At 39.1% G+C, this 19390-nt stretch overlaps 1 protein-coding gene across 2 annotated transcripts in view; it reads left to right on the forward strand.

Moving 5' to 3' along the window:
- tbc1d22a (TBC1 domain family, member 22a) overlaps window positions 1-19390 on the forward strand; it is a 90334-nt gene that overhangs the window by 13534 nt on the left and 57410 nt on the right. Inside the window, exons 6-8 of one of the 2 annotated variants that reach the window (XM_077545173.1) lie at window positions 6988-7058; window positions 16180-16308; window positions 19299-19361. In XM_077545173.1, coding sequence (XP_077401299.1) covers window positions 6988-7058; window positions 16180-16308; window positions 19299-19361 — 263 coding nt within the window. The remainder of the gene's footprint in view (window positions 1-6987; window positions 7059-16179; window positions 16309-19298; window positions 19362-19390) is intronic. The other variant, XM_077545172.1, reaches the window with a different exon arrangement.

Consider the following 19390-nt stretch of genomic DNA (forward strand, 5'->3'; position numbering starts at 1 on the left):
AACCAATATATCGTCGCTGTCCTGTGAAAAAACACTAATGTCCATTTTTGTAATTTTTTCACATTTTTACATTTAGGGGGTGAAACTGAATAAAAAAATGGCCATAAGTGTTTCTCACAGGACAGCGAATATATTTATATATATATATATAATAAATGTGTTATTGTTTATGGTAAAACTGATTCATTTATTGCTAAAAAAAAAAAAATAGATGTAGGAGGACCTTGAAAAAAAAAATCACATATTAAATCACAATTGCAATATTGAAGAAAAAAAAATCACAATTAGATTATTTTTCTAAATTGTTCAGCCCTCATAGACACGCCTTCATATGCATGGAATATTATTATGCCAATTGCCAAATAAATAGCAAATAAATATATTACAAGGGCTTGTTAAACAATTTGATCTTAATTTAAATGAATTATTCAATCTTTTTTTTTATATCAAATTATTAGGTTATGTTTAATCCACAGTCACTGCAATCAGCACATTGGTTGTTTGACTGTGGTTGTAATTCTGCATGTATTGTTGTTTAATGGTTCTCACTCATGAATTGCGTAATTTGATCAGGCTTTTTCATTGTCAGAGAACCTGCCACATTTTGTGAGCGGGTCTCTGGCTTGTACTCATATTTGCACGCCGGTTGTTCATTAGCTCCTGATTTCACTCAGCATATTATTCATTACGTGTTTTACTCTTCAGCTGCCACACACAATATAATTGTAGTGTGAAGTGAACATCACAGAATTTATAAAGGGACATTTTCAATAAACCTCATCGTCATATATTGGGATGTTGCAACTAAAAACAAGGCTAACGCACTCCTTCATGCACAATTGTTTGCTTCTTGTATGGCCAATGTCCCCTTCCCGCCATCTGTGCTATCAATCAGGTTGCCTGAGCAGGTATAATCGGGTTGGAGGGGTCTTTTAACAAGAGTCTTGTTAGTTTACGAGCCTTCTGCTCCCTGGCGGCGGTGCGGCGTCATTTTTAGATGAGTTAGATCGTCCAAGAATCTCGCTGTATTGAAGGTTTATAGGATTGCAATCTTAATTTTTTTAATACACTGCATGATAAAGATGTCACTTCTATTAGCGTTGTTTTTTTGACCTCTCAGAATAGTGTCAAATGGCACAAAGGAACAATGGATGACATTCACCTACTTTTCTTTTTCAAGAGGTGCTTCAGATGACACCATTGGATCATATTGCAATTGTATATAACAGCACAAATGCTTATTATTATATCCCATTGTGAGAAATTTAAAGTCAAACTTATTTGGTGAGGGGTTTGGTCCTGGCTAAGGATTTTTGGTTTTAAGGATGCCACCAATTTGCTTGACTTTTTTTTTTGTAGATGACATTTAACTGTCCAAATGTTCAAGCTGGACCTGTGTGACAAATTTCAAGTCAGTCAAATTTGCTTGCTGTAGGTTTGGTCCCAGTCAAATATTTAAAGCTGAATAACAGCGCCCCCATCTCGTAAGATGTGACGTTCTGAGGTTTTCCTGTAGATGACAGACATCAAACTAGACTTGTGTGATCATACAAGGCAGTGAGCAGTAAAAACAAAACAACAAAAAAAACTTTCAGTACGCCAAACTTTTTGGGTGAGAGGTTTTGCCCTAGCTAACCTTCTGGCTTTTTAAAAGCAATCTGGCAAAGCTCTGCTATCCAAAGATTTGGAAGACCTTAAGCTTGAGATTCATGTCCACAATAGCATATAAACACACTCATTTAAAATAAGGAAAAATACTTTTTTTCATGCTTACTTTTTAAGGTATGTGGTTTTCTATTCTAGATTTTTTTTAAACAGGTGTGTGCAATACTCACACTAGTGTGCCAGAACCTTGCTTTGCCTCAATGATCCCGCTCCATCTGAATGATGCCTGAATAGTGCATGGCTCCGGCCCGCCAACCACCTCACCTCCTGCAGCCGTCAAACTTCCTGCTCAGCCAGAGTTGACTGACAGCTCTTCTTACGTCCTCGCTGACGTCCACTCTTCTGACTGGACCGACGCGTGTTGTTTTTGCACCAGTCACACAAGCGTGCGCACAGGCAGGCTAGTACGCGGACTGACAGGACGAGTTGACGTGGAAGAGATGCAATCTTAGTGAACATGCAATCACCTTCCCTTGCAAGTTTAGGCTGGAAGGATAACCACTGCTGCTGAAAGGGTTCTGAGTCCACGTTCAGGTCATTCCCTTTTAGGAAGTACCTAAAACATACACTCACCTCCCTTCATTGTGGGAGATACAGTGCATCCCAGACCCGCTTGCAATAGGTAAATATCAGAGATATAGAGAGTTGGACCTGATAGGCTGATTCTGATGTTTGGCAAAAATAAAAAACGATTAATTGGCCAATTAGTGGGGGAAAAAATTGAATAAGTTTTTTGGTCCCTAAACATTTAAAAATGAATAATAATTAGATATCAATTAGCAGCACATTTAACTGTGTGACAATATTTTGTTCTTTTTGTATTTAAAAAATAAAAGTGTATTGAGACTGTTAGATAGATTTTCGCAACAAATTAAGTAGCAGGTGGGTGAAGGGTAGGATAGCATAGCAGGGGACCACAGTGTATGTGTGTATGTAAATGACTCATCTGGACAGGAGAAGCTAATAGAACACTTTCCTTTCGCTCTCATGTAAGTACACTTGAGATGCCTTTTAATTGTGTGTCCCAACCTCGTTTTCCTTACTGGAGCCGCTGTCAACAAAAGCAAAAAGCCTCCATCGTGTGTACTTGTCTATGTAACCTCCCTCCCACCCCTTCTTCCGAAGCTGTAATCATTTTGCGTGTCGAGGCGTTTTAATGACACACAAATTTGACTTTTTACGATATATTTTCCCTGCTTCTTTGAATGATGCGGGCATCAGTGTGCAGTTATGGTGCCTCCGAGGTTTCCGTACCGGAGCAGCTGTTGTTGGTGTTCAACAGAAGGAACATGGTGTCCTAATCACCCCCTTGTGGTCCACATTTTAACGCAATAGAGCAAGAAAAAGTGCGCCAGTCAATGGAGACCAGTCAAACGGGTTGGTACATACGCTATATTTTACCTTTTCTTTTTTCTTTTTTATGCACCGAGTTGACCAAGCCTCGAGGGTGCGTGCCTGCCGGCAGGATAAACATCCACCATCCTGATCACACTAATTCAAATGCGTGTATACAATAATGTGATGTTTTATCGGTCCCACCAGGGACATTCGTCTTTGACGTCCTCCCCCACTTGCTAATGTATACTTTGAAATGATTGTCTGCAGGCTAAATTGCCTGTAAAGTATGCGTTTGCTGCCCCTGCATTTATTTCTGTAGAGACCGCTTAACAAGGCGCCTTCAAAATTGCAATTAGTGGAGTTTTTGCATTCCGACACAAATTAGGACGTGTAGAAAAAAGCGGGATGTGGACTGACAAACTTTGTCCGCCGCATTACATTGTTAACTTTGCTCATCTAAGCCGACAAGGGCAGCTAGTCCCAACCGCCGCCTCCAGGACAGTTGCAAAAACTTTTCACCCACGACAACAGATTCATTTTCAAAATGGCATGAAATGTCTTTAATGTATTCCAGCGGTAGCCAGGGCTGTCTCATTCATAATGCACAAGAGTCGCCCTCAGAGAGTCGGACGTGTGGTTGGAGAGATGAGTTAGCCTGGCGCTTATAAAACGACATCTGCAATTTAGCCTGTATGTCCTGTACGTCTCTGCCTACTGGGAAATGGAATTGTACTCTTTTCAAATAATTTCTGTCGAGCAGGCGACCAGATGAGTGCTGCATATTGAAATGATTTTCCTAATATGTATATTAGATTGCAAATGATCTCATGTGGATGCTGTCTCATCTGTCTCTCATATAAACTTTCACAACATCACAGTGTGGGTTTATAAGTTGACTGGGCTCACTGTGATTTGGATTCAGCATTGATCCAACACCCCATTGGAGAGTGTTTGTCAGGATAGCGATTTTGTTGGCGGAGAGGCTGTGTTTGCAATTTTCCCGCGCATGATGCATGGCTCTTAATGGGCATCCACTGCCAAGTAAATATTCATGTTTATTTCACCTGCTTCCCGTTCACGCTCAAATTCTCCCATCATCCAAGACAGGGCATACTCTTGGTGCGATCACCGTAGCATCAGGATGTACCATTAACCAACTCCACCCTCCTCCTTTGGTGAGATTAATGCCAGGTGTGAGAAATATAACATAGTTTAATTAAGCCCGAGTCCACAAGATTCATGGACTAATTTCGTTGTATGACAGTGCAAATGAAGGTTCAAAGGGTGCACGCCAAGACAAGGGGACATCCTTGACTAGCTTTTAAAAGAATAATGAATGCAGAACTGCTTGTAGGATAACGATTTCACCCTTAATGACTTCGGCTTGGGCGAAAACGGTACATAACTTCCCTGTGGCTGTCCCCCTTCCACATAAAGGCAGATGTCATTGGCGGCAGACTAATGATGCATTCAAAACACACATTTGTGAGCCGGAGTCAAAGATTCTTTATTCCAAATTCTCATAACGGGAAGCCACTGATTTGGTTATGCATTTTTTTGGTCTCAAACCGAACTCTTCTCATGCTTGTGATTTCAAATAAGTCGTACATGTGTGATTTTTCATTCAGCAACAAACATACCTCAGGGACCTTGCCGGATTGGGTGGGTGGGGGCCAAGCTTGTTTCTTTATCAATATGATGGACCGCACAATATAAGTTCCCGTTATCTTCCCCCACCCGAAGAGAAAGAGTCTTGGGATCAAAATCCATGGAAAACCTCCATTAGTGCTCCATATTCTCAATATCTGTTATACTCTCCACTTACTGTAGTTGCAGCCACCCCATCATCCCAAAGCCCTGCACTGCACTAGACCACTATTGAATTTCCACATAATTTAAACTGCGTCGGGGAAGGTAAATGAGAATTTTTTTTAAGTGGAATATGCAAGTGGAACTAGAGCTGCAGGCAGCTATAAAGGGCCCTCGCAGCCCGGGCCACTTTGGGGTACTTGCAGGTTGGGGTACTGGCACGTTGGGGTACTGGCACGTTGGGGTACTGGCACGTTAGGGTAGTGGCACATTGGAAGCAAAATTTGGTTGAAAATGGCATAATAAACCTTTATATATGGATTTTTTTTTGCCAGGTGTGATGAGTGTGTAAAGCTTTTAGTTTTACTCTTAGTACAATATTGCCTTTATTGTCCATAGAGGTCATCATAAATAAATAAATAAAAGTACATATGTATGGATTGTTCTGATGTCACTGAACATTTTGATAGGTGGAAAGTAAAAAATATTCATAAATGACACTTATCACACTTACAAAGAGTATCCAAATTTGGGACAAAATACCTTAGGTGTCGTAATTTTTGTGGTAAAAAAGGGCTAGGTTGCGCTATATTTATAACTGACTATTGTCCTAGAGATACCATCAGGTCGTGACTATAAACATACAAGTGAAGTTAGGGATTTTTTTGGAGCATGTACCGGAGAGTTAATACGTATTTTGTCTTTCATAGCGAAGGAAATATGAAGGACAAAATATGATGCCCCGCCCCCATCATATAGTATTTAGAAAACTCAAGATTGAAGAATTTTTTTTCGTAGATCTTCGTTAAAAGTTTCTAGGGGGCGCTAGTGATTAATTTTTGTAGCGGTAGCTTCTCGGGCCCTAATTATCACGAATAAATGGCCACTTCGCTTCCATCGGCCAAACAAGCTATAATGCGTTTCACTCAATTTTGCCAATGGAGCCAACCCATTGCTGTTGAGCTGATTTCTATTTCCTATCCCGCTATCTTTCTCTGACTTCATTGCGTTTGCCTTGAAGAACAAGCCAGGCACAGTCATTTGGCAGCACTAATCAATACCATTCACTCTGTGTGAAGGCCTTATCAATTCTCTGCCTCTGCTTTGAATGCAAGTCTTGAAAGTATTTGCTTTGTTTATTAGCTACACTGGTACATTTTTGCTTTAGAAAAGGATGTCAGCTTTATTTGCTCTAAAGCAGCGGTTCTCAAACAGGGGTCCGGGGTTCCTGTGAGCCGTAGCTTACTATAATAATTTGCAGTCATATCATTTACAAAATTTGACTGTATACCTGTGTACCGTCATCTTTTTTAAATAATCGCTACCTCATTTTTTCTGAAAAACTGAAACAAATGCTGATTATATTAATAATTTTATTTCAAGGGTAGAATGGAATGCCCTTGGAAACAAATCCCTGTAGTGGTTCCCTAACCGAAAAAGTTTGAGGACCCTTGCACTACAGTCTTGGATTGCAGGTGTAACAATACTTGTGCAAAAGCCATCCATTCCTATCCAGTAATGAACTTTCTGATTGGTTAATGACCAACTGGTTATAAGAGAGCCTCTGAATGATTTACTGCCACTTGAGACTCTCATGTCGATTACTAACATAGATGAAGATAGCACAAATGTACGGGAAGTTCCTGCTTGTGTTTTCGCAACGTCAAGATTAGCTCGTCCGTTGCTGGAATAGCTTTAGATCCAGGTTTGGAGATAGCACCAGGCAGCATACTTTCTCTGTTGCCGCCTGCGCTCCCTACATCCACGCGACCATCACTTATTGCTGTCAAGGTGTGTGTCGCAGAGATAGCGCCATAGACTTGATGTAATGCGTCGTAGCGAGCATTAAGCCATTCTCGGGCTCTTCATTGTCTTAAGGAAAGCACTCTTTTTAAAACCACTATAAATGTTCAATTTGCACATCATTGGATTTATTTTATGTGATAGCCCTCCAGCTCACCTACATTGCCTGAAGGAATGTAATTATTAATATAATTATTTAATGAAAAGGAACGAGATAGTGAGAGAACATGACTGGCTGTTTTCTTTCATTGACTGATTTGACTGTTTAAGTTGATGACCCACTAATGATTTTGTGAAGGTCGTGCTATCATAGCTTCATATTGAGTTATATATTTTTTTCAGAAAAAGACTCGAGGCTTTTTTATTTTACAGAAGAGCTTCGGAAACTCAGCTGGTCTGGAATCCCACGACAAGTCCGACCAATCACATGGAAGTTACTATCGGTAAGTTTTATTGTTGGCAATTTTTTTGTTCTACCTCAAAATTGAAATTGCAATTGAATATGCAATTATTTTTTCAAGCTCTTTTTCACATGCATTTTTTTTTATTATAAAACAAGCAATACATTAATCTGTATCACAATAAACAATGTCACATTTATTATGATCTTTTAGGTTAGCGTTATGCTAAAATTAAGGCAAATGAACAATGAATTAATATGAAAGGCAGTTATTTATCTACTTCAGTTTGAGTTGTTAACTTAACATTTTGTTTTTCAGTGTTTTGGGTGTTCATTATGACAGCTAAACAAAACAAAAATGCAGCCTTACATTCTTCTACACTCTGATGTCAATTTGAATTTGTTTAATTGTTCAGACCTAATTGTAACACGACTTTCAGTTGTTCATCAGCAACCTTGGAACAAACACAACTATGCAAACAAAAGTGCACACACAGCCGCCTGCGCTAATAAACTTGTACAAATAATACTAAACACATAACAGATGATCAACACACGCACGCACAAACCCACACACTTACACACATGCGCACACACGCACACGCACATTAGTTTGCTGTCATCATCTTTCTCCTGACCCTGCTCCCTTTTTGATTTATGAAGACTGCTAACAGTTTGAGTGTGCTTTTTTTGTTTTGTTTTTTAAACTTGAATAGGGAAAATTAATTGCAAGGAACCAATAATTTATTCATGAGACACTCTGTGTGTTTACTCATTAAGCCATTGTTGTAGCGTACGGCTTCGAGTCTGCCGAGAGATGACGAGCTTTTTGAGCACTGTGACTCTTCCATTAATTACCACACAATAGCTAATGTGCCGCAGAAAAGATGTCATTAAAGGTGCTAGTGTGTGGCTGTTTTGTGTGGCACTAGCTGATGTGCAGCTACCCAACTGGGGTACTAAATGGATGCCGTCTAACACCATTTGGACACTGCGATAGGTACCGACTTATCGACCTTATTCACTGCCATTAACAGCTATAGAGGCCAAAGATCCATTTCAACTGGGCTGGCAGTGAATGAGTTAATGCTGTTTGTGGGCTTGCTACAGTGTGGTACGTGTGCTCATGCACATTTTTGGATGTACTGTATGTATGTATGTGGTTGCATAAGTGCAACTACCCTGTTGTTGCATGTTAAGACAAGTGCTTCCCTGTGGAGAAATGAATGTTAATGTGGGAAGTGGGCTCGGGCTTACAAACAATCAACACAACATGCAACAGAATTATGGCTGACCTTTTCTTCTACAAGTTGTCTCCCTTATGTTCCAAAGCTTTATCTTTTAGAGTCACATTTTACCAAGTACATTTGTGTGAGTGGAAGATTGCCTTTTTTAGCTTGTTGTGGCGATCGTATTTATATTGCATGATTGTACGGAGGAAACACATGTATGTAGTCTACAAGGTCTTCTGACAAAGGCAGCAGATGGCCCTCCATCTACATTAAACATTGAGCATACAAGTATTTACAGTTGCTTGGAACAAGGTGTACCAGAATAGTCTTGGGCAATGAGCCTTATGTTGTTTCACCACGTTTCCAGATAATCACAGTATGTTTTACCAAATAAACGTTTTAGTTTTTATTTAAAATTATTTTTTCCATTAAATTATGTATTTAAAAATGTATGTAAATAATAAAATGTTTTATTTCTACATCATATGTTGTATTATGTAATATGCAGAGGTGGGAGTAAGTCATTGTTTTGCAAGTCACAAGTGAGTCTCAAGTATTTGCCCTCAAGTCACAAGTCAAGACTGACAAGTCCCGAGTCAAGTCTCAAACGATTCACAAGTCCTACACTCTCAGTTTCAAGTCCTTTCGAGTCATTTTTACAACATCATAGATTATATTATTTCGGGTGACCATCAAAGTAGGAGTCAGGGACAAAGGTAGTGCAACCAGAGTGGTGCAACAGATTGCCATGTTTGCAATGTGTTGGAACAATAATTAGCCGATAAACAACTGGCTTACTTACCGTTCTTTGTGCAACTTCAGATGTTGAACGAAGTTTGAAGTTGTTACGTCAGTCTTGGACATACTGCAATTCTTTTTTTAATTTATTTTTTATTTTTTTGACCACCTCTTAGTTTTTGTACCCAAACAACAAAAGTCACGGATCTGATTGTTTTTCAAAAGATAATAAAATGAAAAAATAAAAATAAAAAATTGAACTTTGTCTTAATTTATTTTATAATGCTTTTGCCTATTTATTATTATTTTTATATAAACTCAAAATGTCTAATATGGCCATTAGGATTTAGGAACACAATTTTAAGTGCAATATAAGGCAAGATACATCATTATTTTATACATGGTCCATGTATAGGTATACTGCCTTTATATTGCGCTTGTAATGCACTTGAAGTTGTGTTTCGAAAATTCTAATTGCCATATTGGGCATTTTGAATGTTTGTTTTAAAAAAAATTAAAGTTAGTGTTTTATAAAATAATTATAAATGAAGGCAAAGTTCTATTCATTTATTTGTTTATTTATTTTTTAATAATGAAAAATACATTTAAGTGCAATTTAAAGGCACATTTCCTTCGTTTAAACAGGTAGAGTGGATTACAAAGTAGCATAGGTTCACAATAAGAGAAGCAAGCGAGCCAAGCAACAGCTGTCAAACTATTTGCTAGCCAGGCACTCGATGCTAATGCTAACAGTTAGTTACTAGCCACGAACGCCGGGGACTTGTACCGTGTCGTGCAATGACGGCGTAATTAACTTTCAGTTTGTTTGCGTCCTAAATTAGCTATTTAATATACTTTCGGGGGTGGCATTATGATAATGGTGGTAGAAAATATTTAATTTTAATAAAAACGTCGATAATGCAAGCCAAAATGTCGAAAAGAAGTAGTCAAGCTTGCGTTCACACCTCTTTGCTGGCAGACTTCAAAGTAAAATCCACCAAGTCTGTTGCATTGGTGTCGATGTATTATTTGGTCAGCTTTATTTTTAAGTTTGCCTTTAGCGTAGTTCGCACACGCGCACACACGCGCACACACACGCACACACACCGAGAGGAACTTACTCGTTAACATACATTTGAATCTTTTTGTTTTGGTGAAAGAAGCAAGTCTTTTCAAGTCAAAGGGTTCAAGTCCGAGTGAATTCATAAGTCATTGTTGGTAAATTCTAAGTCGAGTAGAGTATTATAACATATTACTAATATGTTATAATACTGTGTGTTTACTATTTTGCACAGACTATTTTTATTTTATTTAAGAAAAAATAAGTAAGACTGCAATACAACAACAATATGTATCTCTCCAATAAAACACGGTTGAAAAATACACATCTCAATATTTTTAAAGTGCAACAATTTCAATTTCAATTTCATTGCATTCACATATTTTTAAATGAAAATAAATTTTCCCATTCAAATAGTTTTTTGTTATACCCCATAACCACAGTGACTTGTACCATTTTTTTTTCCTGATAGGAGACCGTTGGTATATGTTTGAAGGTTTATTTGAGTTTGCAGTGTTTATATTCACTGTTCCAACAAGCTCTGTATGTGATGTTTCCAGCCCACCTGGTGAGGATTTCAATAGAATCCTCGATCTCGGAGTATGAATTATCGTTGGGTTAAATCCAAAACTCAGATTAAAGCTCGGCATCCAAAAGCACTCATATCTTCTAGAATGTCATAACACTTGACTGCCTTTTCTGTCCTGTGTGCGCCACCGTCGGATGGCAAGATGGATAGGAGGGATCAGGCTCGAAATCTATTCTCAATCTGCGCACACACACTCGGGCTCACAGGCCTCGCCGTATGCCATAAACTTGGCACAGACACCTAATAAAATTTCACTCCACTGATGTCCCTCGTGCCCTTCTGCTGCTCACCAGAATGCACCGTCTTATTTAGATTTTTTTTTCTCCCTCCTCCTTTGCTTTTTTGTGTGTACCTGACAATGATGAGAAACAAATTTCCTCCCCTAGCCTTCAGAGCCGGGCAATCCCACCCCAGCGGCCTGCGTTTACAGCCCCATCACAGCAAGAGTACACAGCAGTACGCCGTTATTATTCAGCGTGGAAATGAAAAAGTAGTTGACGGGAAATATTGCCAAGTGTTTTTTTGCTCCACCTCATTTCACTATGCAAGTGAGGGTCTCCACAGGTTGCCCCCCGGCTGCCGAAATGCATGAAGTTGAACTTCCCATTATTTCAGAAACAACACCATCTCATTTCATTTGTTTAAAGAGCACTTGGCGTCCGAGCCCCAAGTGAAATTGTGAAATGGATTTAATGACTTTTCTGCTTTGTGAAAGAATGGCGGCCCGTGGCAATATGTACATTTGCTAATGGAGTGTGGCTGCAAAATGGGACACGTTAGGAGAGGCAAAAAACTAACCAGCTGTGGAAAGTGTGATAAGGCGGAGGGGGTTATATGATATGTATCGTAAAGCAGCGGGACTGATTTTTAGAGATAATGATGTTAAACTGCTAGTTCATTTACAGGGAGTGGGAAACACTGGTTTTATTCTTCAGACATCCCTCTCTGCATAAATCCTATAATGATTCACTTTGGTCAAATAAGGAATGCATAAAAACCTTACTTGTTTTCCAAACTTGATTCATATTTTACAAAATTGTCACTCACTAAATTTAACTTGATTTAAGACTTGAAACACTACATGCCCAGCAGGTTTAAATTGTATTTGCAGTGGCAGAGTTACAATTCTTGTAATTGCCTGGTTGACTCTGTCAGCTCAGAATCAGATCAGATTTAAAATGTGAATTGGAATCAGTTAGGAATCACTTATTTTCCAAAGCTACTGTGCCATCATGTCATATTGGCACTACCCCGTCAGTTGCATCATCTCCATATGTCAATGATGTGTTCCCACATGTGCCCAAATAACCCCCCCACCGCGAGTCTAAAAAAGCACCCTGCGACCAATAAAAACAGCGGTAAATATCGTCTAAATATGGTACATTAGAGATGCATAGACCATTTAATAGAAAAATGATGTATTGGCGTATTGCACAAGTTCTGTATAACCCCAGTGTGGGGGTTATTTAACTTCTATTAAACAGTATATCATATTTTCATCATTTGTTTGTTCTGTATTTCTGAGTTGTCACTGCGCAATGTCACAAAATTTAACATTGGATTCATGCTGTTTCATCATTTAATGAAGGGAAGTGAAAGGTATGCTGTGTACTTTAAACAGAGATCGGAAGCAAACTAAAGCGAACATGGCTGGAAGAACATAATTAGTTTTTTTTTTAATCACAGCCAATATCAAGAAAAATACCTTAAAATAATGCAGACTGGCTTTGAAACAACGATGAAGATGATGAACTGTTCATCTGGAGAATCTGTGTTTGAGTTCAGTTTATTAAAATGACAGTGTGCAGTAACATGAAGAAGATGGCTGCACCAGATTTAGCACAATGCTATTTCCATCTGTAGTCCCCATAAAATAATCAAGTTAAAATTACATACAAACAACATACAAAGTGCCAAATACATAGTGTTGTATCCTCAAATTACAAGTCTTAAAAAGTGCAGAATTATAAAATACAATTAAAAAAATCGATAACAAGCATAAAATGCATAAATCACTGAGGTGAACACCCCCCACCCCCCTTTTCCGAAAAAAAAAAAAAGGTGCCGTTTTGCACTTCATATTGTGCATTCTAGTGAATTTTTTGAGTAAAAATGTAACATGTATCATATGTATCATAACATTACTCGGTAACTCCATATTTTTTGCACTTATTAAAATAATAATACAAATAAAATAAGGCTGTTATATTGGATTATAAGTGAAAAAAAACTGGATCGGGACGGATCGGACGTGAATACACAATCTCAAAGCACAAACTGCGAGCATAAAGAGCACAAAGTGCTTTGCGGTGGTTAAAGAGAAAATATTATGGGATAATTCTGGTGGAAATTAATAATGCTTACCTTACAAAGAAGAAAGCAAAACAATGAAAAACATCAGACACTTTAACCCAGAAGTCCACAATCCATTCACATATCGTGACGTACCTTATCCACCCGGCACTGCCTACTAGTTTGTTTTGGTGGAGTGTGTTCGCCTTCTCTCATTGATAGCTCCCATGCTTCTCGCAACTTTAGAAAATAGGTCACATTTGGCATTTTATTTTCTCTTTTTCATTAACTTTCTCGTTCCATTTCCACATTCGAGTACATACAGCTGCAACTCTCTTCTGCCTTCTCCACTCCGTCCGCCACTGTACCTTAATACAAGCCAGCAGCCAACTAGCAACAAGCGTGAACCAGCCCACCAATCAGAAACGCGCGTTGGCACAGCAAAATTTGCCCTGAGCGTTGTCTTGAGGGAAAATGTCTCCGGAACTCGGTGCACACATAAGAATATTTTAAGACTTTTAAGTATGCCTTATAGTCTTGAAAACACGGTAAATTTTCTAAAACTTCTTGGGCAGTGGCCAGTTTACTTGGGCATTATTAGTAGTATAGTGTTAAAATGGTGTGGGAATGGCTGCATCGGGACAATAAATAAATAAATAAAATATAAAAAAAATTCTATCTGTTTCCGTTTTGCAGCAATTAGCATTAGAATATAGATAAGTTTCATCATTATTCACAAATCTGTTAAGAACTGTGTGCAACTTTCAACATGGCCCTGGTTGGTCTCTTTTGCTCTGCTGCCACCATGCTGGCCTACAATTTATTCAACCATTCTCTGCAGTTGAGAGGCTGCATCAAAGCCTTCTGTACGCTCTAGCATACCCCCCCATAAAAAACATATGAATATGTCTTCGGGACACTTAAAAAAATTAGAACATATTTATACGTTTTTGGGAGCAAATGACTTAGATGAGTTGATAATCTGTCAATACAACTCTTTTTGTATGCTGTGTTTCTGAAAATGCAAAAATTAAGTTTGAAGAAATGGATGTTGGGGCCTTCAGTCAAGAGATGAGAACAAATCCACAGAAAGTTTTTGCTCAACTTTTACCCTGTCCCATTGCGGGAGCATTTGTTTTCACTCCAAAAGTAAAAAAAATATTTAGCTGGTGAAAAGGCTTAGTTAAAAAGAAGCTGCTTCATTTTATGTCCCCAAATGGATTCCCCAACATGTGTTTACGCTGCTTTTCAAGTTGAAGATCCATTAGAGAGATGGTTCAGGAAGTCGAAGCATTCAGAGGAGGAGAATGAAGACATGAGGTTTATTTTTTGCAAGCAGATAACACTGAGGCGCATTCGCTGAAACATATTTACACTTCACTCACCCTTTGAAGCCAGTAGACCACAAATAAATTCAAATTTAGCCACTAAAAATTTAAGCACCATACCGTTTCTGTGAGAAACGCACTTTACAGTGTGAAATATTTGATGATTTGGAAAGCAGCAGTTCATCTTAAATGTTAACTGCTACTTCTCGTCAGGCGCGTGTGGGTGCTCGGTCCTATCGAACCGTAAAACGGCTGCGGTGTCGCCGACCTCCGCTAAGCTGTCCATTAACCTTTAACACACGCTCACGCCCCCCGTAACCCCAAATGCACGCACCCACCCTTCCCCTCTGCTCCCTAACATTTATTTGGCAGCCACTGGGTTAGGATTTGGCTTGTTTGTGTGACGGGTCGGCTTTTATTTGGCAGCTAAACCAAAGTCGCAGGGTCTTTACTGATGGACTGAAATGTGACTGTGTTGCTGCAGTCAGGTGGATGGAACGTATAGCGTCCATTTTTGTTTTGCAGGTTATAGAAACACTAATGCTACAAGATTTGTAGAAACAATTTCAATCAGACTTACCCTGTCTGGTGGTTGCATAATGACATCATTTGCAGGGTGGAGATGTCCTTCCATCCATCAAAGTGCTTAAGAGAGTAATAGATAATATTAACGGTCAATTTGAGGGCCATAATTGGTTCAACGTACTGCTGGAAACTGTGAGATGGTCTTCATATTCCGCCTGTCTAACGTGTCTGATTTAGTTGTCACCACTCCAGTGTACCTCCTAATTTATTTATGTGGACACGGGATTATGCTTGAGCTAAGGGTTGAAATTAAATCATTTAGAACTCTTATGCTCCCAGAGGGCGCACACTCATCAGTTTGTTGTCCCTTTATTGCAAAAGTGCCAACTACTCTGGCCCAAAAGTAGCATCACGTTGTACTTTATCATATCTCCAGTTTTGTTTGCACCGTTCATTGCAGATTAAGCAATACCTGGGAGAAAAAACGGGTTCTTTATTGACAGTTTAAAGCAGGTCAGGGTTTTAAATCAAATACATAAAAGAAAAATATTTTTATTATAGTGACACACAAATATATGAAAGAGATGGCACAACCCAAGAAAAAAAAACATTGTCAAAAACATCATCATCATGTTTGCGCGCTACAAATATACAGGTGTTTGTTTGCATAGTGGACACTGTTAAGAAGGTAAATATAAATATGTCAAGTTGTTTTTGCCCAATATGAAGCCACAAGCAGTCGAATGGGTGACTTCAATAATAGAAAGGGACTACAAAGAAAATATGTGGTTTGAATGTTCTTGCTCTGGAGTCCATTCGTAATATTTTCAGAACAAAACTTTTATATACACTGATGAAAAATAATCAAAATTGCAATTTTTTTAATCGTTCATATTGCGATTGTGATTTAACTTATTTACTGGCAGCCATTTTGACTGAAGCAACCACCTTCGCTCCCGGCTGTTATATTGGATTTTGACTGATTTTGCAAGGCCCACAAAGTATTGTGTTCTATTGCTATAAAAATATGGAACCTACCAAAAGAAAGATTGGAGTCTCTACTTTCATCAGGATTTTTTTTTAGATTTGTATCTGTTTGCAGAAATTAGCATTAGCACTAAGTTTTATCATTATTCACAAACCTATTCAAAATACTGGGGAAAAGAACTTGGTTGGGCCCTGGTTGATCTCTTATACTCTGTTGCCACCTGATGGCTGTTTTTTTCTTCAGGTCAGAGGCTGCATCAAAGCCTTCTATATGCTCTAGCATAATAAAACACACACATAAAAACGTATAAATAAATTTTCGGGACCATGACAATATTTAAAATAGAATGTTTTTACACGTTTTTGGGAGCAAATTAATTTTCTTAACATATCTATGATGTGACCTTTCTCAGGGTTACCTGCCTGCCAACGCTGAGAGAAGAGAGAATGTCCTTCAGAGGAAACGGCAGGAATATTTTGGCTTCATCCAGCAGTACTACGACTCCCGTAATGACGAGCACCATCAGGACACTTACAGACAGGTAAATATATATACGGTATATTTCTGCCCCCCACACTCAAACACTACGACTGATTGTCCTCCTTGTTCTTGGTTTCACATTGTCTCAGCGCCACACTTGACTTGACTCCTTCAGGACTCAATAATATAAACAAAAGATTTCCAATTACGAGGACAACACCTTTGTCTCTAATATGTTACAGTGTGCGTGTGTGCTCGAGCATGTCTGAGTGTGTGTGTGTCAGGGTCAGCAAAAGCGGTTATTTGACAAAAAGTGCTTTTTCCTTGTTTGGCCTAATTCTAACTGAGGCGATGTGATCTAACTCAGCCACTTATTTGCGCTGCTCTTTGGCTTGGGAAACTACTCTTTTCTTTCTCTTTGTTTATTGTCCAGTTGATTTCGGCGCGATAACAAACATCAGAGTGGGCTGACGATAGCAAAACCTTGTAGTATTCTTCCAATTTCGTCCAAATCTCACGCCAACTTGTTTTGATGATGACTTGGATTGTGTCTTGAAGCATCTTTTTGTTTTTGCCAAACTTCTTGAGCACTGATCTGTGCTTTTCTGTGAACGAGTATAATGAATTTGAGAACACATGGTGGGAGGCTTATTTGATTTCTTCATTTATTAACTATCTAGTTGTCACCCATTTGTTTGCTTTGCGGTGCATTTGTGTTCATGTGCTGGTCCGTCAGCCAGTTGGAATCTCCTCATTTATTTGTGTCTGTCAATCTGTTTCTTTTTAATGATTTGTTGTTTGTTGATTTGTTACTTTGTCTGTGCACATACTGTATTAAGCTATGGCAGTGTTTCCCACAGATTTGAAATCTACTTGGGTGGGTGGACTCCGGCGGGGGCGAGGAGGGGGGTCACAGTCCTGTTACTACGTCTCTTCTAGCTTCACGATCCACAAAGTGACGGCAAACTAACATTGCATGCGGTATATCCGGTCGCAACACGGTATTTTTTTTTAAATATATATATTTTTAGTAAATTTTCTTGAAAACTTCTGGGGTGGTGGCCAGTTTACTTGGGTGGCTCGCCCAAGTATTAACATGGTGTGGGAAACACTGTATGGAACATTTTGGCTCTCCCTGTTTTGTAGTTTGCTTTATCAAGCATTGCTGCCCTTCAAGAGCGTCAAGCCTTTGGAATTCACATGTGGATGTTACACAGACATTTGTATAATCTCTCTCTTCAATCTGTCATTTAGGGATGTCCCAATCACACTTTTTTGGACCCGAGTCTGAGTCACCTCATTTTGATTCAAAGTCCCGATCCGATACATCAGCATTTTATGAAAAAATGATGAAAAAAACAATTGTTTTTTTATTTTTATTTTTTATTTTTAAACTACCCCCAACACCTTTTTATATGGTGAGTGGATAGTGGTTAAACAAAGTAAAACATTTAAACACCCTTTTTTGGCACATTTATGAGTTACTCAAAGGGCTATTATTAACCAGTATATTAATTTTTCACAAGAGCTTTATTATTGAGAACCTACTGTAGCCGTTTTAAAGCATGCTACTTAACACAAATTGATGGGCTAACCTAATGTTGTTTTACTTTAGGAAGAAAAAAATACAGTATGCGTGAAACAAGCCAACTTCAAAACAAACAAAAGGCTGCATTTGAAGAGCAAGCAAGTACAATGTATTTGGGTCTGGACTCGCACCAGGCTAGATTGCCTGCCCGGGCGAGATTTGGCGATCCCCCGAAGGACGTGGGACCCTGCGGGTACGCGCCTAGGCGCCGGGCTCCCTTCGAAGGCGGGGATCCGCGGGGAGGAAACGAACGAAGCGCACCCGCAGCTGGATCCGCCGGGATGGCACGAAGCACGTCCAAGTCGCCAGCAGCGGGGCTGCCCGGCTGCCCGTCAATGAAGTGCAACGGTGCAGTGTGGAAGCAACACATCTACTGTATATCGTTTCCGCCACACGGAAAGCTCACTGTGCACCGTCTCCGCTTTCCACATTAAAGATTATAATAACTTATTATCATCTACTGCCAAATACCTTAGCGCCATTTCCTTGTTTAGCCTCGCTGCTCGATGACATTAATAGCATCACTTTAGCAAAGTGATGCCATGCCTAAGCTAAGCTGTGTGGAAAAATGAAGTCTCACTTTGTGCCACAGCGCAACTCCAGATTTAATAAAAAGTTATAATAATAAAAAAAACTCATAGATTCATCCGAGTCCTGATTGGGAGACGTCCGATTCCGATCGAGTCAGCAACCACGTGATCGGGCCTGATTTCCGATCACGTGATCGGATCGGGACATCCTTACTGTCATTAATTTTCTTCCTGTGGTCCATTCCTGTGGATCTTACAATTCTGAATAATACTTGCAACTTTAGTCACAGGAACATCAAGCTGCATGGAGGTGGTTTTATAATGTTTACCTATAACGTCTTTGTCTATGATTTTCTTTCTAATCTCCTGCGATAACTCTCACCTTTGCTTCCTGTGTTATATCATCTTTTAATTAGGCCGACTGACTTGCATGTTTGAAGACACCTGTTATGCTATTTAATGGATACAACTTGGTTGAACCCGCATTATTTGCTCACATTTTCAATGGCACCACAATTCAAAACCAATGTCTGATTTTAATTGGTTAATTTTCATTATTTTATTTGTTTATTATTATTATTGTTATTTTCTTTCTTTCATTAAAAATAAGGTTACCAACAAGACCATGTTTGTATACCAGCACATTAAATTCACTTTTTTTTTTGTCATAGCACCAAAGTTTTGAAGCTTGATTTGATGAGCCATTTGGGACTGCAAACCATGCATTAAACTAAATCCTGCTGCAAGGTGCACAGCAGGATTGCATTGATGGTTGTTGAAGTACGCCGGCATTTTCATCAGTGGCGTTTCCCCTGTTAATATTGATATCATTTCTATTTGGAATGACTTGTCTGAATAGCTGGGAAGGATAAAAGAGGAGTGTTAATGCGTGTGTGCATGTTTTTGTGTCTAAAATGTTCTCTTCCATGTCAGATCCAAATAGACATTCCTAGGATGAGTCCTGAGTCTTTGGTGCTCCAGCCAAAGGTGACAGAGGTAAGGACTGGACTCTCCCAGTGGGTTCT

Source organism: Vanacampus margaritifer, chromosome 15 (genome assembly GCF_051991255.1).
Source record: "Vanacampus margaritifer isolate UIUO_Vmar chromosome 15, RoL_Vmar_1.0, whole genome shotgun sequence".
Classification (NCBI taxonomy): domain Eukaryota; kingdom Metazoa; phylum Chordata; class Actinopteri; order Syngnathiformes; family Syngnathidae; genus Vanacampus; species Vanacampus margaritifer.